The sequence below is a fragment of the Chionomys nivalis genome, chromosome 4 (assembly GCF_950005125.1).
Source record: "Chionomys nivalis chromosome 4, mChiNiv1.1, whole genome shotgun sequence".
Classification (NCBI taxonomy): domain Eukaryota; kingdom Metazoa; phylum Chordata; class Mammalia; order Rodentia; family Cricetidae; genus Chionomys; species Chionomys nivalis.
In genome coordinates this window covers 58,523,995-58,543,244 of record NC_080089.1, presented here as the reverse complement: position 1 = coordinate 58,543,244, position 19,250 = coordinate 58,523,995, and the positions used below count along the sequence as shown (strand labels likewise).

Genomic DNA, 19,250 nt, shown 5'->3' with positions numbered 1-19,250 from the left:
GTCTCAGACTTGTAGGCAAGTGTTTGAGCACTGGGTTATATTCTTTTTTTTTTTTTTAAGCAAGGTTTTTCAGTGTATACCTGTTGATGGGATAATAGATTGGTATTTATGAGTTATTGTTTTTTGAAAATTATATTGGTATCGATTCTTGTATGTTGATACAAAGTTAAATTATTGAATATTGTATGTGAGTATGCTTCTACCTCTGTTTAAAACATTTGTTATGTATTGATATATATTGTATTGATATATATATTTATCATATTGCAATGTACATTTCTACCTCTGATTAAGATACTTATATATTGTTTATGTAATGATATACATTGTTTACATTTGGACGTCATTGTCCTCATTTATTGAACAGTTGTTTATTCTCTTAGTCTTCAAGTTAGATAGGTATCGAGAATTATAAATCAATAGTCATATATGTTTGTCATATTTATATTTAGGCTAATCAGGTTCTTTAGATACATAAAGATTATATTTAGGGGGGCTGGAGAGATGGCTCAGTGGATAAGAGCATTGCCTGCTCTTCCAAAGGTCCTGAGTTCAATTCCCGGCAACCACATGGTGGCTCACAACCATCTGGATTGAGGTCTGGTGCCCTCTTCTGGCCTGCAGACATACACACAGACAGAATATTGTATACATAATAAATAAATAAATATTTAAAAAAAGATTATATTTAGTATAGATAATATAATCTTCAACCTCTTCGAAGAGCTGTAGAAAATGGCCTTTAATCTAACCTAGAGTTCCATGGTAGTGAGACACAATCACTCCTGGCAACACCGCTCTACTCCTGAGAGAATGTTGAGCACCAAAGACACTCCACTTGGAGTTTGTCTTCTTGGCAGAACTGGCCTTTGGGCAAAGAAAAGCCCATAGCTCGACCACTGACAGAGATACAGAGTATCCATAAATGGATAAAAACAGGATTGTCTTATCCTGCCAAGACAGGGTAAGATAGTTCTAAAAGGTTTCTCGCCTTTGAAAATGGTGTGTCAGTTACGTTAGGCCTTAGCCCAAGTTGGTTGCCTCAGCATTGTAAATGAGACTTTGGGTGATTGCACAGGTAGTCAGTTGTCTCTGTCATTTGTTGCACATTTTGGAAGTTTCTCATTTGTACTTCCTGGTTGCTCAAGTAATATTATTTACCTTCTCAGTTCTTTGATGGAGTTGAAGATTAGAAAATCGTAGTTACCCTCTTCATGATTTAGATAAACTCAATTTCAATACATTATTTAGACTCCTTGAAATAGAATGCTTAGTAAAACTTTTGTTATATGTTTCTTGCTTAACACTCTTTGTTGCTTGTAATTTTATATTTGGTATCTATTCATATTATATATAGTTGTATTGGGTTTGGTTCGATCTTGTTTACACAAAAGGGGGAGATGATGGGAAAGCTCATCCAATCACATTTGGCTAGGGTGTGGGCGCTTGGGGCGACAGAAGAAGGACCTGGGCATCCAGGTGCCCGCCCCTTGTTTTGTATTCATTCGGCTGCGCGTGATTCTCGCATCCCGGTCGTGTGAGTTTCTCTTGCTCCCAATTATTAAAATTATATTCCTTGTTTTTGAGCTGGTCTGGTTAATTCTGACTACCGGTCGACCACACCCTTCATATACCTAATTGAACTTGCTCTGTAGACCAGACTGACTTCAAATTCACAGAGATCCACCTGCATCTGCTTCCCTGAGATTAAAGGCACCACCATGTTCAGCTGGTACTGAACTCTTGCTCCTCCTGTCTTTACCACTAAGTTCTAGATTATAGACATATGCTACTATACCTGCTTCATAATAAATTTCTCAGTTTACTACAGCATTTAATTTTTACATTCTTTTTAATTCCGTGAAGTCCTGTATGTATTTGCAAAACATTTAAAGCTGTGCATGTCAGCACTTGGGAGGAAGGCAGGCAGATCTGAATTCAAGCTCAGCTTGGTCTACATACCGAGTTCCAGGACAGCTACATAGAGAAACCCTGTTTTGGAAAACCAAAAAGAAAGGGGGGAAATGAAAGGAGAAGAAAACAGAAACATTTAAAAATACCATTTTAGAGTTAGTGCTTTTATAACTATCCTTGCACACCATTTAATGTAGATTTTGCTATATTTTTATCCTTGTATGACCTTCATAATTTTTAAATTTTAAGTATTATTATAATTCCCATTCACCTTTTAAAAAACCTATATTTTTGATAGTCATCCCTCCTTTCATCACAGATATAAAGCCCATGGCAAACATTTTCTAAGGATTTATTGTTCTGTACCTTTTATCTAAATAGAAACTGTATGAGTCCTTTTGTCATTGGCTGTTTTCATTTAGCATGTTTTCTGGGTTCATTTCATGTTACAGTATCTATCAGAACTCTATTCCTTTTTGTGACTATATATGCCTTTATATAGCTGTTCCTCATCTGCGAGTTTCTGTATTTTGGCTATTATGCATAGTGCTAATGTAAATAGTGTGCATAAATTTTTATAAGGATGTGTGTTTTAATTTCTCAGAATATATTGGCTGGGTCATACAGTATGTTTTAGATGAGAGTGGGCACCATAGATTCATATATCTGAATGTTTGACCCCTAGTTGGTGGCTGTTTGTAAAGGATTAAGAGGTTTGTGTTTGTCAGAAGTGTGTCTCTTGGGTTGGTTTTGGGGTTTCAGAAAACCTATGCCATTTCCACTCAGCTGTCTTCTGTCTTGTGTTTGTGGATCAGATACACACCTGCCTGCTGCCGTGCTGCCATGTTGGTCATGGACTGTAGACTTGGAGCCCCAAATTAAACATTCTTTTATATGTTGCCTTGTCACTAAACCAGGAGAGAGGTTATAACAGCTGCATTAATATTTTGAAGTAATTGTTGCTTAGTTGTTTTCCAGAGTTGTGGTATTCTTTCACATTCTTACGAAACAGCTCTTGTAGTGACTGTGACATAGTGTCTCATTGTGGTTTGATTTAATCTCCATAGTAGCTCATGAAATCGAACATCTTTTGTGCTTAATGATATGCTTGTCATATATCATATATTTAATTCAAACATGTCTACCTTTGTAAAATTTGTATCAATGACATGTATTTCCTATTAATCAGGTAGACTGTTCAAAGTATTCACATGTCTAGATTTTATCATATAGAAGTTAAATTTTAGGACCTGTTTGGTTTTTGTCAAATGGACATTTTAAATACTATGAGAATTGTGAGATAAAGCTCTGAGGCACTATGTAGTTAGTTCAGCTTTCTTTTAATGAAGTTTTTGTTAAATATCATGTTTCGTTTTTGTTACAGTATTTTACTGGCCTTGAATGTGGACATAAGTTTTGTATGCAGTGCTGGAGTGAATATTTAACTACCAAAATAATGGAGGAAGGCATGGGACAGGTAATTTGATTTTCACTTACAAAATTTACTTGTTTAGGTCGCTGGATAACTATAGCCAGGCAGAAATTTTGGGATTAAACATTTTTCTAGATTAAAACAGGTTTAAGAAAAAAAAAGACTTTCCATTTAACAGTCTAATCTAGATAATGTGGTTCCAGCATTCATCAGCCCTGATAATCTCTATCAGGTTCTCCCTGATAGAGAACTTTGTATTTTGCTTGTAACTTTTTTTTTAATAAGGAAAAACAAACAATTGCTTACAAGGATAGTTACATTCAAAAATGCCTTTCCTGTAATACAAAGGGAAAGAATTGAGATTCTGCAAACTGGAAAGTATTATCAGAACCTAGCCAACTGCCTGGCGTCCTATAAATATTGTTCAATGAAGAAGTTTAAATTTTGATCTTTTCCAGACTATTTCGTGTCCTGCTCATGGTTGTGATATCTTAGTGGATGACAACACAGTTATGTAAGTATTTATTTCAAGGACTGCATGTTTCGTTTTATTGGTTAAGCCAATTACCTTTGATTGAGTACCTTCAAGAAAGTTAATTATTTAAATTCTGAAGAGGCTTTATGTTCCACACTTATTCCTTTGTAATACAAAAAGATACTTGCAATGTGCTTAAGAGCACAAAAGCTGCTCAGTGAGTTGCCCAGCCTGTATGAGTTCTGGGCTTTGATTTCCAGTACCTCCCAAAACAGAACAAAAATGGAAAATAATAAAAAGCAATGGGACTCATGAAAATATGTGTATTGATTTAAAAAGAGAGGATCATTAACAGATAAGACTCCTTGCAGGTACATAATGCCTGACAAAGAAAGAGTTTTCACAAAGAAGAAACTCAGTGTCTAGTCAACGTTTCTATGGCTGTGAAGCCACACCATGACCACAGCAACTCTTATAAAGGAAACATTTAGTTGGGGTGGCTTGTTTTTACAGTTTTAATGGAGGTTTAGTCCATTATCATGGTGGGACATGGCAGAGTACAGACAGACATGGTGCTGTAGCTAGCTGTAACTAAGATTTCTACATCCTATAGGCAACAGGAAGTCAACTGACAGTCTCACCTAGGGAACCTTGAGCAAAAGAGACCTCTAAGCCCACCTACACACTGACATACTTCCTCCAGCAAGGCTATCCCTACTTGAACACACCTCCTAATAGAGCTTATTGGGGGCCAGTTACAATTCAAACTGCCACACTCAGTTTATGATGCAGCTGAGTCTGGCAGCCTTTGAGGATCTCCAACACTTAAATCCCACAGAAGACTGCCTTAAAGAAACAGAAGGCTGTGCCAGAACATTCTTTATTAGCCACTCACTGCACTGCCTGGGGATATAGTGGTGTCTGCTAAAATACTGCTTCTAATTTCAAAGGCACTGTAGCTGGAAGGTGTAAACTAATTGTTCTCTTGTACAGATATTCTGCTTGAATGGAAAACAGAAATTTGGAAAAAGAAGCTAGTGAATTTCTAGAACTAAGCTGCTTAGTTCCTGAGCCACAGTCCTTGTGCCCTCAAGTTATCATTCCAGGGTGCCAAGCAGATGGAGGTCTTAAATGATCCATAAACAATTTGTATAATTAGTTTTAAGAAATTCCTCATACATAAAATTTATCTATGATTAAAAAGTATTAAAATAAAACGACAGTAGTATGTTTTAATGAGTAATTTTAACTTATTAATGCTAAATTAACCCAACCAGCACAACCTTTTAAGCTCACCTGTTCCATTTAAAGGAAAATTTTTATTTTATGTATGTGCATGTAACACACATCCCAGCATGCTGCTGCTTCCTCCTCCTCTTCCTCCACCCCCGTCATCATCATCATCATCATTATTTTTCGAGACTGGGTTTCTCTGTGTAGACCAGGCTGTTCTTGAACTCAGATCCACCCTCCTCTGTCTCAGTGCTGGGATTAAAGGTGTGTGCCACCACCACCACCTGCTCCCATTCTGCCTTCTTAAAAACTTGAGTCTATTTTGGTTTATTTAGAACATTTATTGCTATTACTAGGTCTGTATTAATCTTGTTTGTCTTAAGAGCTATTTCCATTACTGATTTCGGCTACCAAAATAAATCAGCTACCACTACTCTTCCACTTGTTTTTATCTTGTCCCATAGTGCATCCTTGTTCATTGTATTCTTTCTTCAGTGTGTTAGTTTCATCCTGCCATCGAGTGCACTGCATCTTTTCATTCATTCCAGAAATTACTGGGTACTTCCTTGTTATCACACCTACAGTGCCATTTCCCAAAAAGTTCACAATAAGTACATTGTGTATGTAAGGAAGTATTAGAAGGAAACATTATCCCTTAAGACTAGAAATAAAAAGAGTAAAAATGCTGGGTAATATTGATTAAATAGAAAATGTCAGGTTTTAAATATTAAATGAGCTTTTCTCTTAGGTATTTTACAGTGGCTAGATCAAAGGGGAGGGTTTAATTAGTGATGTGGATGGAAAGAGTTCAACAGTTTGTCATGGGTTTTTGTCACAGATACTAATCAAGACTTCAGTAATATGATGTGTGTTTTAGAAATGCAACTTTGATATAGTGGAGAATGCTTTAGAATGGGGAAATAATGGGTAATGAGATGTTTACAAGATTATACTGTAGGTTAAAGATTTAGGAGTCAGTAATTCAGTGGGAACAACAGAATTTAGAAACAAAGCAGATTGTGTGACATGAAAACTTGTATGGATTTTCAATTTGATGTATTAGTCATGAACTTTTAAGGTTTGAAATCCATTAAACAGGTAAATAACAGTTAAGGTAATGAGAGGAAACCATCGCTCCTGGAGGAAGTGTAGGATGAGAAAAAGAGAAAGACTGAAGTCGTAGAGGCTTAAACTTTTAGTTGAAAGAAGAGTCGTAGTCGTGCATGGTACACTCAAGAGGCTGAGGCCAGTTTATGCTGCATAGTGGAATGCAGTCTCCAGTTTGAAAAGAGAGCACATAAGTTAGATGTAGTCAGACACTTAGACTTAAATGAAGCTTTGAATGAAAAATAGAGAAACCAAAGGAGTAGAGAATGTTATCAGGAGGTCACTGGTGATGTTACTTTTCCAGAATTATAAATAAGAATAACAGTGAAAACAGATCATTAGGTTTCCTTACTACAAAACAATTTTACTAGCATGACAGTAGATGTTAGATTGCAGTGAGTTATGAGTAAAAGGTAGGGGAATTATGGTAGTTCAGGGAGATGAGCTGTCAGTTATCGCCCAGTAGATTTCATACTGAATTAGATATTTGATCTCTTAGATAGTCTAGTCTCCTTATGTATTAGAACATCTTTTTAATTAAAGAAATCAATTTAAGCCTGTTAATGTCATTGCTAGTTAGACTTAACAAGTTGTTCTTATCACTTAACAAGTTGTAAGCATTATCTTTCAACATGTACACACTGAAACTAAATGTATTGGAAATTCAGGATCAGAGTCGGGAACTCCTTCCTCTGAGCTTATTTTCATATCTGTTTTATATAATAGTAATTAAAGTACCATTTGGGCGAGGACTAGATAGAAAATGGGCAGATATCTAAGAAAACCATTGTGCTTTGTTTCCTTGAAATCGTGGGATCGTTAAGCAGATAGTATTCCAGTTGTGGGGAGATAACTATTGTTACAGTGTCTGCCGTGCAAGCATGAGGACTTGAGTTTGATCTCTATAACCCACATTTGGAAAAAAGGAAAAAGTCAAGCATGGTTACATGTACTTGTAATCAGTCCCAATGCACAAAAGGTCGTCTCAAATGCAAAATTAATGTCACCGGAGTAACAACACTTAAGGTTATCTTCTGACCTGCATGCATACTTCCAAAAGAGTCAGCAATAATGATACTCCTATAGAATAAGCAAGCAGATTATAATAAAAATAATTTCATATAAGTATAAATCAAAATTAGATGCTCCAACTTAAAAGGTTTTTTGGGTTTTTTTGTTGTTGTTTTTCCTTTTGTTGTTTTTAGTATTTCAGGTTGGGTAAAGATGAAAGAATTTTGATAATATCTGAAGTTACAGGAACAGAGGGAGAATGAACAAACTGTTAACAGTGTTTGTGAATTTATGCCTGACAGTTTAAAAGTGCATGTATTCTTTAGTCTTTCTTTGCACTTAAATATGTTATTACACCGTTTTGTTGTTTGTTTTTGCCCCCTATTGTTTCTGATTACTTAGCTATTATTTTTTTCTCCCATAATTGGTGCTTTAACAATTTTGTCTTTGACTTACAGACATTTGACTCCGATTTGTCTAGATTTGGTTCTGTTTGTGTTTGTTCTGTGTACAGCTCTTTGAACTCTGGATTCAGAGGTTAATGTTTGTCTTAAAATTTGAGGACTTTTTGTTCCTTATTTCATGGGGTGGGGGTGAGGCAGAATAACACTGTATCTCTAGCAGGCCTCAAATTCAAGAGATCCATAAGAGGACATCGGTTAGAGTTGCAGGTGGTTGTGAATCAACTACTAATGGATTCTGGGAACATAAGTTGGTCCTCTGGAAGAGCAGCTGGTGCTCCTAGATGCTGAGTTTCCCTCTAGCTTGTTTTGTTTATTGAGAGAAGATCCATGGACCCCAGGCTGACCCTTAAACTGAACTCCTCATGCTAGCTCTATCTTCCAAATGCTGGAATTACAGGTGTCCATATCACCATGCTTAGCTAGCCCATTATTTCTTAAAACACCCTTCTCTGTGTGTATGTTTCTGTGTAGTGTGTGTTTGTGTGGGAATCTATATGGAAGCATATGTGTATACACTTGCATGAGTGTGAGTATGTGTGTGGAAGTTCAAGGCTGACAGTGGGGGGTTTCCCCTGATTGATCTACACTTCATTCATTAGGACTTAGTTTCTTAGTTGAACCACTGTTTCTGGTAGCCTAGCTGGCTAGTTTGCTCCAGGGATCCCTGTCCCTGTTTTATTAGTATTGGAATTATAGGTGGGATACCTTTATATAGTGGGCACCAAGGCTCTGGACTTTAGTCTTCACACTTGACATAGTAAGCCCCCACTGAGACATCTATAGTAATAATAATATATCACTTCTGTCTTTTCTTTGCCCCATAGTAACCCCATCACACTTATTGACATTTTATTTGCCATACATTTCTAGGAGGATCTTCTTGTTTTCATAATACCTTTTATTTCTCTTTTTAAACACTCAACATTTTTATTGACACATGTTTTGGTCAAGTTTTTTTTTTATTAACTTTTATTTTTATGTGTTCTCCGATTTAACCATCTTATATCTGTTGAGCCCTTTAGTCAGGGTTTTATTTCAGTTTTGAATTTTTTGGTGTTCAGGGCTGGGGAACTGAAATTATACTTGTTAACTATGTGATTTCTAGCTTAATAGTTTTCTGCAGATTCTATTTATTGAGAGAATTTGCTGATTTTATTATTAAAAACAACATAATTTATTCTTAGGATCTAACTCAAACACCTGGACTCTGACAGAGTTTTATTGACTGCTTTCTCCCAAATGTGACTCAAAGTCTGCCTTTCTATGTGTCATTCTTCATCCATAAATAAAAATTCTGTTAAAACGTTTAGACTATAAGTCATCTAGTCTGGATCACCTTGAGGTATAGGTTAGGAATACATTTAAAGAGTAGCCACATCTCAGTTTTGAGCTTTGACTATTTGTTGAGTTCCTTTTTAGAGCAATTTGAATGTGTTCACTAGTCATTTATTGGAAGTGCTCAAATTTTATTTCCATGTCATAGTCTTAAATTTGGAGCTTTTATATCCTAATATGTGTCAGTATCTCTGTTTGTATTATTCATAGCTCCTACCTTCCTCTATCCCCAAACATTACCTCCTTTGCACCAAATTCATTATTATCAAAGAAAGGTTATCATTACATGTTACGGATGTTCCTGAATTAATAACCTTAGTGGTATTCTTGATTTGCTCTTCTCCTGTATCCACTCTTGTACCAAATTCATTTCATTTCCAGCATGACCCAGGCCATCTTTACTGTGGTTGAAATTTGTTGTTGAATAGGTTTCTTCATAGTTTCATCACCTTCCAGTAATATTTCTCAAGTGCCTTCTGCTGTTTTTTTTTTTTTTTTTTTTTTTTTTTTTTTTTTTTTTTTGCTGTTCATCTTATCAACTCTTACATTTTCTGTCACAACTATGCAGGGACTTGGTCTCTTAAAAGTATTGTGCATTTTATTTCCTACTGTCTCCTGCTTCTGTCATGTTTTTCACTCTTTCTGAAGTATTCTTTAATTTTTCTAGTTCATTCATCTTTTGAGTCATTATTCAGGACTATGTTTGTATTTTAATTTTGTCAACACCCTATACGTTTCTAAACTCGCCCTCTATTTTACTTACTGTTAGCTTTCTTATTGCCTATACTTTAGAGCTGCACGACCCAAAGTTACACTGCTTATATTAACTGAATCTGTTATTTTCATACCCTGAACGTATTCATTCTTTGGAGTCTCAGTACTTTTTTAGACTATTAAATCACCCCCCCCCTTTCCTCTTCATCTAGGGGACTAAATACCGTGCCTCCTGCATTCTAATAGTAGTATTATTAGTACTAGTAATAGTAATAATAACATTCTACTACTACTAAGCTCTTTCCTACTCCAACTCTCAGATTTCTTGTTTCTTTCTCAGTGTTGGAGATCCTGCCACTGAACTGTATCCTTACCCTCTTAAAAACTTAATAATGTCACTTCTTGATTCCTTAGCATCTTTGAGGAAACATATCATCATCTCTGGCCTTCATAAAAAATATCTCACTCATCATTGAAAATAAGTAAATAAAATGAATTTCATTTATCATATAGATCATTAGCCTGAATGGTCTTCCGTAAACATTGGCCTAATCTAGAGTTTTGTAGGATGATATACTTCGAGAATATTTTCTTTGTCCCAAGATTTTTTCTTGTTGCTTTCATGAAATAAGTAAAAATTATTTGTCTAAACTATATCATTTATTACATATGATCAAATAAATTGGTTTTTATTCATCGTAGCAGTTTATTTCATTTACTTGCTTGAGGGTCTCCTTTTCTTTGATTGTCTATAGCTTCCCTACTAATCTTAGGATAAAGAAAAGAATATATTTCTATATTATGAAGTCTTTCAAGATGTTCAAGTAGTATCTCATCTTTTATGGCTGACCTTGAACTCAAAATTCTGGTCAGCCTTCTGTGTGCTGACATTATAGGTGTATGCCACCATGTTCAACTGTTTGATTCCAAAACTAATCAGTTGTAATAATGTTTTTTCTAATTGTGATGGATCTGATTTCACACGATGTGGCATGTACCTAAATTAATAATAATTTATTATTATTTTCATGTCTGGATTTAGAAGCAGACAGATTCAGTGCCATTCATTTTTAGGCGAATTATGTCTGTTGCTTTCATAAAATCTACTGAAGACTGTGGGCATAACTTGCTATTATTGTCTGTGTTTAACAAGTTCTTGGGTTTGATCCCAGCATCTTTCTTTTTTTTCTAATGGCTCATAGACTCATTGACCATGATTCTGTTCTAATTTTGTATGAAAGACAAAAATGTTATTTTTTTTTAGTTAAGCACTGTTTAATCAATTTTAAGCAATGGTTCTTAATGCCTTATTACTTAATATGAGTTAGTCGCTGCCTTTATACTGTCCTTTACCTTTATTTCTCCACCTTCTAGCATATCAAGTGCATAATTACTATACATTATTAACTTTATGGATTTTTTCTGTTCTGTCATTAATTCTTTTTATTTTTTTGCTAGTGGATTGATTCTTAACTAGGAACAACTTATTTTTATCTTTCTTAATATCATTTAAGTGGAATTATGTAGCATGTATTTTTTTGTAATTTATTTCCATTGTGTGCACGCATATATGAATTGAGGTGAGTGATAGCACACATGTACCACTGAGCATAAGTGAAAGTCAGAGGACTACTTTCTTAAAAAAATATTTTATTTATTATGTATACAATATTTTGTCTGTGTGTATGCCTGCAGACCAGAAGAGGGCACCAGACCCCATTATAGATGGTTGTGAGCCACCATGTGGTTGCTGGGAATTGAACTCAGGACCTTTGGGAGAGCAGACAATGCTTTTAACCTCTGAGCCATCTCTCCAGCCCCCAGAGGGCTACTTTTGAGAGTGGTGCTTTCCTTTCATTTTTGGTTCCAGGTGTCATCAGGCTTGCTCAGCTGAGCTAGCCTGCCAGTATTCTTTTGTGTATGCATATATTCTTCATGGGCATCGTGTCTGTGTATCTGTCTGTATTATTATTGTATAGTTTTTGATTCTTTAGATAATAGAGATTTGAAGTTTGTGGGTGGTTTGTTTTGGCCAGTGTAAACTTTAAAGAATACTTCTCTATGTCTTTAAGCAGACATATACACTGATTTTCTTGGGTTGTGTTTGAACTAAAATAGTTTAGTAGATCCTGCCAAATTATTTTCTAAAGTGGTTGTGCACATATTCATCACTAAATATGAGATTCTTGGTGGCAGTGTGGGCATATCTCATTGTAGTTTTTTTTTATTTGAAGTTTTCTGGTAGATAATGAAAAGCATTTTTCTACATTTATTTTCATTTTAGGTAACTTCGTTTTTTTTTTTTTTGTTTGTTTGTTTGTTTTGCTGCATTTATTTTACTGTGCACACTTGTGGAGGTGAGACAACAACTTGTGGAAGTTGGCTCTTTTCTTCCACATAGGCCCTGGAGGTCAAACTCAGATCAGCCTTGATAGTTTGCCTTTACCCACTTAGTCATCTCTCCAGCACTAGATAGTCCTTTTAATCAAGTGCTCACTGAAATCATTTCTCCATTCTTAAATTTGGTCTATCAGTAACTTTTGTGTATTTTATACCCCTCTCCCCATGTTTCTTACCCTTTGCCTGTGAGAGGTGATTTATTTTGATGAGGAAAAATTCTCATTATGTCTTCAGAAGTTTAGATAATATGTGGTTTAGAGTTGCTTGTTTCACAGTAAAACAGAATGAGTGCCCTTTTATTTCTGTGCAAAGAAACAAATAATATTGACTTTGATATTCTGAGTAGGAAGTTTATCAGGAAAACAGTAGTATATCTTCTATTTACAGTGTACATAACTCAGTTTGTTAGTAAATCAATTCCTAACTGAAATGTAAAAATGAAACCACTTTTGACAAACAATAAATACATTACTGATAAAGCCCTAGCATTATTCTAAAATGTTACTTATCTGTAAACATAAAAATGTGTAGATTGAAGTAAGTAGGGAGAGGCAAAGAACTGTTGGGGAAGCTGCAGATTTTGTAGGTAATGATATGTTGCTGTAAAACCTTTGACCTTTGATTATTTGGGGCAAGTGAATTATAGGGTCAGAAGGATTGCTTTGACTTTTGGATTTTGGAAGTCTTTTAGTGTATCTGTGTCTCAGGAGGAGAGCAGAATAACTGAATTTGAGGTCATTGGGATATTTAGTGAGATCTTGTTTCAAAGAAAGGTAGGAAAAGAGGAAAGTATAGAAAGGAGAGGTGATCATATATTTAGAAAAATAAAACACAGGTTTATAAAAATCCTGAGTTATATGTGATGTTATTTATTCTTTGTGTTTGTCTGCAGTTTGTATATCAAAGGAAAAAAGACTTTTTAAAGGAAAATGCTTTTATTATTTGAACTAAATTATTGCATAAAGTTGTTTTGTTTTTTAAACTTGGGGTGCTTTATATGCATAAGCGTTATTTAGTACTGACTAGGTGGTTTTTGTTTGTCTTTTCCTTTTTTTTCTTTTTTTCTTTTTAATCAATTTGACACAAGCTAGAACATCAGAGAGGAGGGAGCACTAATTGAGAACTGTAGGTAAACCTGTATGACTTTGTTTTAATGATTGATGTGGGAGGACTGGCAGACCACCATTGGCCTTGTGGTCCTGGTTTGAGCAAGCCAATAAGTAGCACTCCTCCATGGCCCCTGCCTGCATGAGCTCTTGCCTCCAGGTTCCTGCCCTTTTTGAGTTTCCAGCCTAAATGTTTTCCATGGTGAACTGTTACAAAAGTGTAAGTGAAATGAACCCTTTCCTCCCGATTTCTTTTGGTCATGGTGTTTCGTCACAGCAATAGGAACCACCTAAGATACCCGCTTAATTCAACAAAACAAAACATAAACCTTTAGGGTTAAGTTAAAGTCAGCATTTCAGTTTCTCTGTTAAATCAGATATGATTCTCAAACTGTGGGTGGTTAAATGCTTCTGAAGTTGTACTCCCCATGTGTAGTAGGCATTCAGAAGAATGTGTTTTGACTCCCTGAGGGATGCCCTCCACAGAGAATTGATCCAGTGACTTTTTTTTTCAACAAAGGTGGTAGCAACTGGTATTAATACAATTAGCATATTAATAGCAGGAGCTTTCATTCATCTTAATAGTGCTATTCTTAAAGGTTTGAAGTCTAGCTAAGATCAGCCATAATAAATGGTTTGTAGAATCAGAGAAGCATTATGGATAATAGGGATATAAATATCTTTGGAAACCAGAGCATCTGACTTAGAGTTATATACTTTATTTTACTGATGTCAAATCCATAAAAAAGTAGCAGTTGTTAGTTTTCCCTACCTCCTGATATTTTTGTTTTAAGAAACTGTCTTGTTACACATTACAAATTGGAGTCAAAGGAAAAACCCTACCATGTTAACCTCCTAAAATAATTTTATCATTCTGTTTCCATTCAACAATTCCCACATGTTCCAATACCTTACCAAGCACTTGTCTAGTTTCTATGTGTATTGTTTAGTCTAATCTAGAAGTCATATTAAATGGAATCTTTTTTTTTTCTTTTTTTCTTTTTTTTTTTTTTTTGATTTTCGAGACAGGGTTTCTCTGTGGTTTTGGAGCCTGTCCTGAAACTAGCTTTTGTAGACCAGGCTGGCCTCGAAGTCACGGAGATCCGCCTGCCTCTGCCTCCCAAGTGCTGGGATTAAAGGCGTGCGCCACCACCGCCCAGCTTTGGGATTAATCACCACTTAGATCTTTTTATGGTTTAGTTGTGTGTTAGAGCTGTTTCAACTTCTTGTGAAAATTTTTCTCATGAGCCTTGTGTATAAGATTTTGTGGGGCACCCATTTTTAATTCTAAGCACATATATCTAGGAGGGAAGTTGAAGAGGGTTGTGGTAATGCTGTGTTTAACTTGTTGAACTCCCAAATAGACTATTGTTAGACTTTGCCTCCGGCATTTGTGTATTTGAAGGTTAATTTGTTTAAAAATACCTAGTTGGTTACACTCAGGAGGCAGAGGCAGACAGATCTCTCTGAGTTCCAGAACAGCCAGAGCTGCAACACAAACCTTTGTTGAACACTGCTCTTTCCCCCCCTCCCCAGGGGGGAAAAACCTCATCAAATACTAAATAGTTCAGACAGTGTGCTGGACACAAGATACTTTTTTCATGGAGCTTATTGTTTGGGAATGAATAAGCAAAAAAATAGATATGAAAACAAGATTATACTAATTGCTATAATTAAATGATGGGGAATTCTTTCAACTTTTGTGCATTTAATATTTAGTGAGCACATGCTATTTGTTAGACACATCTAGTTTCACAGATCTTTAATTTTACAAATTGTTTTTGGAGAGTAGTAACCAGAGGAATAGAAAGGTCAGAGAACTTACTCTCATTTCATAGTTGTGAGCCATACTCAGATGAAGGTTGTTTCACCTCAGGTCCCCTTCATGGCATTTTTCTCTGTCTATTCTGGGTGGGGGGCGGGTATAGTTTTATATAGTAGTATTCCTGAAGATACATGGTATTTAGGATTTTTGAGGAACTAGAACGGTATGTTTGGGATCTAGGCATGGACAACTACACCTACAACCACTGCAGATTTCAGGTCCTCTTGGTATACATAGTGCTTAGGCGGCCAGCTTAGGCTACAGAGTGAGACCTGTCTCCCCTGCCCCCATATGACCTGACATGAGTACATCTAAGAGTGGCATAAGAGAGTGAGTTTTTAAGGAAGGACAGAGGAAGGAGGATATGAAGCTTAAGAAAAATGAAAGGACTGGACATGATAGCTCACGCCTTTAATCCCATCACTTGGGAATCAGAGGCAGAAGGATCTCTGTAAAATCAAGGCAAGCCTGGTCTACATAGTTCCAGGACAGCCGGAAGTGCGTATTACATAAAGACCCCATTATTATTATTATTATTATTATTATTATTATCATCTACATAGAGACCCCCATATCATTGATAATAATGACAATAAAATTTGAAAGCTAAAAAGAATGACAAAATCAGAGCATACAAAACTGTCTTATTAAAAAATTAGGCTATATACTTTTGTTAAAAGGTTATTTGTCAGTGGCCATCACACACTACCACTTAATTTAATACCTACTAAAAATAAAAGCAAAACAAAAAAACCTTGACAGTGGTGGTTGAACCTTTTCTTGGATGCGTTTGGCAGAGGCTTAACCATTCATTGATCTCTGTCCTTAGCTCTTAATACCATTTTCCTATGACATTCAGAATGATGCTTCCCATAAACTAATGAGACTTCAGATGTTTATTGTTCCTCATTTTCATGCCTCTGTGTTGTGAGTTACACAATTTGTTGTTCAGCAGTGTTCAGAAAAAAACAGGTTGCTTTCAGTTTTTTCATTTAATTTCTGAGAACTGTCACATGAAGGCAACCTTCAAAATTATATACACAATACTGGGTCCATTCTTTGCCATTTGTTTGGTTTCATGCCCTGTTGGGGGTTCAAAGGAAGATAGTCACAAATTGCTCGCAGAAGACTTATAAGGGATGAAAATTTGCAGTCGTTAGACTGCTATGTGAACTCAGCAAAACAGAATATTTAGAATATAAAATATGAGGAAAATGTCTATCCAAGTCACATTACAGAAACTTGGAGATCACGGTTAGGACTAGTAGTTGTCTGAGTGATGGAGGATGTGCATTTGGATATTTTCAACTTAGGCTAGTTTTTATGCCATAGCCTAAACAGTTTTTGAAGTTACATGATAAATATATATATTATATATGTGTGTGTGTGTGTGTGTGTGTTGAAACTTGGCTTAATAAACTTAATAAATTTCTTTCATTTGTTTCAGGCGCCTGATCACAGATTCAAAAGTTAAATTAAAATATCAGCATTTAATAACAAATAGCTTTGTAGAGGTAAGTGGTTTATGCTTGTCTAATTTTAGTTTTTAAAAATTCTGTTTATTAATATGAATACTAGTTAGGTTCTTTTTGTTGTAGTTTTGTTTGTTTCTTTGAAACAGGGTCTCACGGTGTAGCCTTTGCTGGCTCTGTAGATGAGGCTGGCCTCTAACTTGTAGAGATCCATCTGCCTCTGCCTCCTGGGTACTGGGTGCCCAGCATCTGAAATGCTAATTTTTTCAGTTGAAATACTAATTTTCAAACTGTCAAGAGCCTGCTACCATATTTAGAATACTTACTAAATGAAAATAATTTTGAGCCACGCTCATCAAATTACTTTTTTAACAGTATTTTTTTATTGTTTTTTTATCCCTAGCAAAGAATTGCAGTATGTTATTAACATGTCATAATCACGTGTATTTCTCTGTCTTACGATTCATTGCCAATAAAGAATACTGTAATTACGGTTTTAGAGAGTAGCACTGGCTACTCCTTGAGAGGACTTGGGTTCTTTTCCCAACACTCACATGGTAACTCACAATTTTCTGTACTCCAGTCCCAGAGGATCCAGGGCCCTTGAGTTTTCTGTGGGCCAGGCATGAATACAGTGCACAGGCATATATACATACAGGCAAAATTTTTTAAAATAAAAAAAGATGCTGTATTTATATTATATATTTTTTTCTTTAACTCCATTGGTCAGCAAATGGCCTTACCTCAGTTTGCAACTAAAGATTTATTGGGCCAAGTGGTGTTGGCACTTGCCTTTAATCCCAGCACTTGGGAGGCAGAAGTAAGAGGATCTTTGTGAATTCAAGGCCAGCCTGGTCTACAGAGCAAGTTCCAGGATAGGCTCTAAAGCTACACAAAGAAACCCTTTCCGAAAAACTAAAACTTTAAATGAATGAATGAATAAATAATAATCTAAAAAAAAAGAGGACATGCCTTTAAAATTCCATCATTGAGGGAGGCAGAGGTGAATCCCTGTGAGTTCCAAGACAGTCAAGGCTACAATGAGAGACACTGTTTCCAAAAACAGGCAAACAAAAACGGATTTATTGGAAAATATTTATTGCATATTTGTTCTTACTGATTTTGTGCTGTGTTGGCACAATTGAGTAGCTGCTACAAAGAACACTGTATTGTTTTATTCTCAGGTTTTATTGAAAGTGCCGAGTCCATGATAGTTAATGTCTGTATAGCTTGGTGTTTTAATTCTAGAAAATAGTCTTTATTAATTAAACTATAAAATTGCATATTATAGGTATACTTTGTGCAAGTGATCTTCTAATGAGTTATATTCCTAGCCAGTTAGTTGACTTTTGAATCCTGATGCAGAATATTACTTAAGACATGTCTTATTTATGTAATAAAAATATTTTATAGTTTGTATTTTACCTGAGTGGGATGGTACACTCTTTGAAATCGTAGCCCTGGAGTGGTTGGGGGCAAGAGAATTGCGAGTTTGAGAGTACTCTGGACTATCTAGTGAGAGACAACTTCTTAAAACAGACAGATAAACAAAAACCAAAATTAAACAATGCATGAGGCAGAGGCTAGTGGATCTATGTGAGTTATAGGTCAGCTTACATACCCAGTTCTACAATAACCAGGTCTACATAGAGAGACCTTGTCTTAAACAAGCAAACAAACGAAAAAACAGTTGTAGAAACAGTTGAGAATCAATTGTTAAAAGGATTATTTTATTTTCAGGAACTAGTAAGAGTCAGTTTTTTCCTATTGCATAAGAGTGGTTTTGTGTTTTTAATTTTTTTCTAGTCAAAGGGAGAAATGAAGTAAGTCCATTAGCTTTTCCCAGGCTGTTGTATCTAAACACCTTCCCAGATTATGGACATACCTGATTTTCTTGCATTTTAAGAAAATTTCCCTGGGCTGATTTTGGTAGCAAACATATATGTGGAGGTCAGCTTGGTCTACGGGGTGAATTTCAGGCCAGCTGTGACTATTTAGTAAGACCTTGTCTCAGAAGTAAAAGTTTACTCTAGAATTGAGGTTAGTAATCACAAAAAATGTCTAAACTGGCACATGGTTGCTTAATCCTGTAGTCTCAGAAATATTGAGGCTGAGGTAGAAAGATTGCTATAAGTCTGGAAACAAGCTAAGGAGTGGGATTTGTAGGTAGAATAAAAAATAGTTCTTATTTTCTATAGAATTAGAATTTTGAAGATGATTAATCTTGTGAAGGTTTGGGGATACAGCTTTGTGGTCAAAGGCTTCCCTAGTGGGTACCTAAAACCAAAGTAAACAAATAATGAATCAGCAAACTATCTTCTAGAGTTGGGGCGTAGCTCCTTAGGTAAAACGCTTGCTTAATGTGATCCTGAACTTTATTCAAAAAAGGAAATAAGCAAGTTGCAAGGATTGCTTACTATTGAAAAGGCTTCAGTCAATGTAACCTGCTCCTTTTTCTTTCTCTTTTCTTCTTTTTTTGTTTTGTTTTGTTGGTTTTTGATTTTTGGCTTTTTTGGTTTTGGATTTACAAGACAGGGTTTCTTTTTGTAATAACCCTGGCTGTCCTTGAACTCACTGTATAGACCATGTTGGCCTCAACAAAGATCCACCTGTCTCTGCCTCCCAAATGCTGGGATTAAAGGAATTCACTTCCACTGCCTGGCTAATCTGCCACGTTTTAACAAAATAAAATAGAAATATCATTTATCTTCCTAGGTGGACAAAAACCTAGCACAATTTCTCATTAAAAGGTGATAATTATA

The 19,250-nt window shown here is 35.6% G+C and overlaps 1 protein-coding gene across 1 annotated transcript in view; it reads left to right on the top strand.

Moving 5' to 3' along the window:
• Window positions 1-19,250, top strand: part of Arih1 (ariadne RBR E3 ubiquitin protein ligase 1) — a 105,690-nt gene that overhangs the window by 57,921 nt on the left and 28,519 nt on the right. The window contains exons 4-6 of the mRNA XM_057767303.1: window positions 3,299-3,391; window positions 3,805-3,860; window positions 16,464-16,530. Coding sequence (XP_057623286.1) covers window positions 3,299-3,391; window positions 3,805-3,860; window positions 16,464-16,530 — 216 coding nt within the window. The remainder of the gene's footprint in view (window positions 1-3,298; window positions 3,392-3,804; window positions 3,861-16,463; window positions 16,531-19,250) is intronic.